The following is a 5,355-nucleotide window of genomic DNA, read 5'->3' as shown; positions in this document are numbered from 1 at the left end:
GTAGAAGAAAGCTATAAATGCATAGAAACCACAAACGCTAGTATTTTCTTTTGCTGGTTTATATATAGAACTTGTAAACCAACGCTTCATGGATGTGCGAGACGGTTAACCAAGAGCTGTATTCGATCGCTGTTAGAATCTAGGCAGATCTGCATCCGATAGTTGACCATCAGACAAGAAAGCTGTCCCGATGCTTCGCGCTCGGTTGATAGCCAACAGTCGCAGCCAGTCATTAGACAAGTCTATGCCGAGCCTCTCAAGCGCAGGTACGCTAGTTATCATCGATAATTAACCGCTATGTTGCCCTAGGAGTTCTCCCCGTATGACCCTTCTCTAAAGCGCCCACTTCCACATCCAGAAGGCACTGCATGTGGCAGTATGCCAACCTTTTTTTTTGAACAAAGATAATTAATTTGGGGCTATGTTATCTAAAAGCATGTTGAGTAAAACTTCTTTAAACCTTTTTTGTAATCTCATCTAAATCTGCATCTTATCTATAAATGTTGAGCATCCTTATCTTTTGTTTGCATTTAAATCGTCACTTAAATAATAAGAAAAAGTTGTAGCATGTATAAATTTGCTTATAATTGGTAAATTTTGTTTTTTCAGTTTTATTAGGTTGTTATTTACAAAAAAAGACTTAATACAGTTATTCTCCAATATTCGTAAAAATTTGTTATTTTAGTCATATCAATTTGGCAACACTGGAGCACATGGCGCGAATTTAGGCAACAAAAAATAAAAAAGCGAAAGTAGGTTTTGGAGAATTAGACAATCTAATGTTTTGTTCTTAGGCTATAAAATTAAACAAAATACGCTAAATACAATATTTTGCGTGAATTGGCGTGATAGGATGTAGATAGAAAGTTTTGTTTTAATCGTAAATACGTTTTATTTATTAAAAATTAAACTGTTAGACGGTAAACCATCGATTTTTTGCGTTTTTTTGCGTCCGCTTGTGTTGTGCTATAAGCTTGTTTAAGTAATTGTGGTTTTTGGTTATTTTAGTTAAGTAAAATTTAGATAATAAATTTAAACATAAGCAGGAAATTTTTAATAACAATTATTTAAAAATGGCGCAACAAGCTGTGGTCACCGATTTCTTTACCAGAAAAAGAAATCGAGGCCTAACACAGCCGAGCAAACGTCAAAAAATTCAAGGAGTAATTGTTGCGGATAATTTGGTTGAAATAAAAGAGGATAAAACTAAAGTTACTCGAGTTACCCGCTCAACTCGAAGTAAAACATCAAAGATTTCTGAAACGATATCAGCAGTTCAAGGTAATTTTTTCTTGTGTTTATTTGCTAATAATTAGCTAATAATTAAAATATGTAAACATTACAAAATCTAATTTTGTTTTTTTAAATTTATGGACTTTCAACCTATAATTACTTGTATGTTTTTTGTTGAAACAGATTATTTCAGTCCCCAAACTAAAAAGACTGAACCGAAAGTAACTACGAAAAAAAAGAATGTTCGAAAAAATGCCAAAGAAATTGAGGATAGTATTTCTATAACAACACAGGCTAAAGACAATCATGACATTCCCATATCACCTTCCAAGCGTCAAATAGAAAGAAAAGATGACGAAACAACCTCGAAGAGGGGTCGCATCTTACCCAAAAAGAAATATGATTTTGAATCCACAAATTTAGAGCAACCTGATATTGATTTTGTTGAAAAGGCTGCTCTCAAAGTGAGAAAAACTGCACGCAAAAGACTCGACTTAAAAGAGAAAGAGAGCGAAGACAAACTGGTAGTAAACGACGACAATATTCCTAGTTTGGAAAATATTGTCACAGAAACCCCCAAATCAAAAAAGAGTGTAAAGGAAAAATGTAAAGAGGTTGCTGAAGAAAAATCTACGACAGAAAATGATAAAAAAATTACAAATATAACATCCCCTGCTTTAACACGGTCAAGAAGAGCCAAAAAAGATTCGTCCATGGAAAAAGCGACAAATATTGCTGAAAAACTACTTGCTAAGAAAAAGGTATTTTACACATTCAAAAAGTTGATTTATAAGTGCATATTTTGCTTGAATTTTGATCTACAGGTTAACAATATTTCTATCTGTTTAGGAATTAAATGCAATATATTGGTAGGAATTATTCTTTGTTTAGAGAAGATTTTACTAATTGATGTTATTTTTAGCAATCTCCAGATACTGTTAAAGATGCATTAAAGTCACAAGGCAATTTAAAAGACTTGCAGGTATTATTGTAATTTCTTTGGTAACATTTTTTATTTGTTTGGTTTAAAATGTCTTAATTATGGCATAATAAATGACCTATCTTGCAGGCTACTTTATTAAAAATGAGAGACCTTAAAAGGCAAGAGAAAGAGGAAAAGAAAAAGGCAAAACTGAAAGAACAACAGGAAAAATCAGGCAAGCGTAAGGAACCTAAATCGACAAGATCAGAAGCTGTTAAAAAGAAGGAATATGCTTTTAGTCGACTCCACAGTCTTGCCCAAGAAATTCCTAAAGGCCTTTCCTTACCATATAAATACAAGGTGTTTAAAATTCTTTATTTATTTCTGATGTTGTATTTTTAGTGAAAACGGATTGTAATTTATATTAAATTTTTGTTTTTTTTTTATTTTAGATTCTCCAAGACATGTTTAGGAGTTGTGACACTGTTGTGAGCATGTTGTTTAACCGCCAAGAGACGGCCACTTGGATAAAAGTACAAACCTCTGTTAAAGACATGCTAAGAAAGTAAGTCCATTAACTACTTAGTAGTAAAACTAAAAGTTCAGTTTATATTGTGTGTATAACTTACTAGCCATTAATTATTTTGATTTCGACAGGCATATCAATATTTTTGTTGTTTGTTTTTAGAAATTTTGAGAAGCGAGAACTTGCACAAATAAAACAAGTATTTCCTGATGCTTACAAATACAGACAAGAGAAAGGAATAAGATCTTACAACGATCATCTTAAAAGTAACGATTATCAGCTGACTATTGAACCTAACCTACACAATGAAGGTAAAGCTTGTTAAAATTAGAATCTTATTGTTTAATATAGTTTGTAAAAAAATGTCTTTGTCAAAATTTTGATTCGCTTTTTCGTGTTTAATTTTAAACTGTGTTTCTACTTTGTCTACTGTTTTATACTAAATACTTGATATTAGTAAAAAACTATTTTTTTAGTTATTGGTGAAGAAACAGAGGAAAGAAAGTTGACAAGTGGTTTATTGATTCAACGTAGACATCATTTTCACGTTTCTATGTTGTCTATTGTAAAAGAACATCATAAGGTAATAATATAAATCTGGTAGATTTTCTTTTTTAACCTTTCCACTGCAATTGCAAAGTGTTGGTGTCTATTTTCCCCAGCAAAAATTAGTTAGTAGTAAATTTACCATGCCTACATTATACTTAACTGTTAAAAGACATCTTAGAATAAAAACTGTTTGTAATAAATTTTTTTATAAGGATTGCAACTTTTTAGATGCTTTTTTATCATAAGTTGATTTCAAATTTATAGAAATATTTGGCAACACTTGATCCTCCAGTTGTTGTTGACAACGAAAAAATTCGAAGGTGGCATCCCAGCTTTCCCTTGGATCAAGTGGAAGACCTGGAGGAGTCAGATCTTCCTCAACCTCCAGATTTGGAGAAGAACAGATGTAGCACAGCTAAGGATGTGTTGGATAAAGCCAAAGATCGACTTACAAAAAAGGTTTAAAAAAATACTTAATTTTGCAATCTTTTAGAGTTGTCGTTTATTCTAAATAAAGCTCATTTTTTCTAGGCTGTCGATGCACTCAGAAAAGTAGCAGAAAAATGTTCACTCACCCCTGAAAAGGCAACCAAAGATAAAGCAATTGAAACTAACAACAACAACTTAAATTCAACTCCAAAGTTGGAAAATTCGGCCACAAAAGCAAAAAGCAAACCAGGCTTAAATGGAGTGTCCCAAAGTTTGCTGGCGAAGGTAAAAACTAAATAAAAACTAATAATTGTAAAATGACACAGACCAGCTAGGGCTTTGCACTTTGCAGCATAATCTTTTCAAAAAACATTTAAAATATTTTTTGGATTGAATAGATCAGGGAGAAGGAGAAGGAACAAAAGTTAAGAGAGATGGTAAGATCAGACGAGGATGACAAGAAGATCGAGCAACTCCGCCAGCTTCCCGAAGTAGCAAGATCACTTCGGATGTGAGTTTAAAATTATTGTTTTTTATTTATAAAGATTTTTAATGCAAAGACAGAAATCTATATTTAAATTATATTGTTACATTCAAATTTAAAGTTAATTTTTTATTTATTTTTTAGGTTGTTTGTGACAGATAAAAAAGCTTCTTTACCAATGGAATACTTATGTGCAAAATTATCAAAGTGTTGTCCAAGTGTATGCACTCCAGGTAAGAGTTTTTTAATATTATTAAATGATTTTATATATTTTTTATTTTGCATGGACAAATACCTTAATTTTTACAATATTTTAATTGATTTTTTTACACACATTTTTATTTTACTACACTCTATATTTTTCTAAAATTTATTGCGATCTGGCATTAATCTGTGAGCAAAATTTTTTAGCCTTTGTAAGAGTTTTGAACAGTTTTTAAGACAGGTAAGGTTATTATATATTTAAAATGTTAGCAATTTTCGACTCAATCTGACATGAGCCCTTTATGTTTAAGCTCTCATGGAAATGCATGTTAAATTACTTGCTGAAAAACTGCCAGCTTGGGTTAAGGTTTTGGCTGTAAGGAAACAGGATTACCTTAAGCTGGACAAGAATATGCAACTATCTGATGTCATAAACAACTTGAATGAGATACTAAAGAAAGCTGAAAGATCATAATTTAACACTGAAAAATTTACGCTTGATTTGGTATACCTATTTTCCTGACTAAAGATGCAGATGTCTATCTCTTAAATTTTTGAATTTTAATCCTGGTTTTTCTGTTATGGATTTCTGCAATTTTAAGGTCTTTTTGTAAATATATTAACCATTTTTATACACTTTGTGTTCTTTTACTGCCAACTAGCTATTTATGTGTTAAAGATTGTTAATATTTGAAAACCAAACAATGTCTAACCTTTTTAATTGTATTCATGTTGATTTTAGTGAATTTCTTGTGACTGTGATATATTGTTTTATTTCTTAAATACTTGATAATGCTCGCAATGTAAAAAACTTTAAATATTAGTTAAGAACTTGTGTTTTTTCTTTCGTCATGTTTTGGAATAAATAAAACGATTTTCAATTTTAATATCTTGAGTATTGTGGACTGTCCTTTTTTACTGTAAAATGGTAACATAATTGCCAGGTTACCATTAGAAAGCGGTCGTGCCTTCTATGCAAACGTTTAGGACTTTAAGGAACAGGCATGA

The 5,355-nt window shown here is 31.3% G+C and overlaps 1 protein-coding gene across 1 annotated transcript; it reads left to right on the top strand.

The window, feature by feature from the left end:
* The first annotated feature begins 1,068 nt into the window (after nucleotides 1-1,068).
* Nucleotides 1,069-5,137, top strand: LOC145759362 (DNA replication factor Cdt1-like). The gene is made up of 12 exons (XM_082573174.1): nucleotides 1,069-1,281; nucleotides 1,417-1,994; nucleotides 2,156-2,215; nucleotides 2,303-2,515; nucleotides 2,608-2,720; nucleotides 2,844-2,992; nucleotides 3,158-3,264; nucleotides 3,495-3,689; nucleotides 3,762-3,944; nucleotides 4,058-4,170; nucleotides 4,288-4,376; nucleotides 4,659-5,137. The coding sequence occupies exons 1-12, from the start codon at nucleotides 1,074-1,076 to the stop codon at nucleotides 4,820-4,822; spliced, it is 2,172 nt and encodes a 723-aa protein (XP_082429300.1). The 5' UTR covers nucleotides 1,069-1,073; the 3' UTR covers nucleotides 4,823-5,137.
* Nucleotides 5,138-5,355: the final 218 nt, after the last annotated feature.

The sequence above is a fragment of the Corella eumyota genome, chromosome 7 (genome assembly GCF_963082875.1).
Source record: "Corella eumyota chromosome 7, kaCorEumy4.1, whole genome shotgun sequence".
NCBI classification, from domain to species: domain Eukaryota; kingdom Metazoa; phylum Chordata; class Ascidiacea; order Phlebobranchia; family Corellidae; genus Corella; species Corella eumyota.
This window is presented reverse-complemented; position numbering and strand designations above follow the sequence as displayed.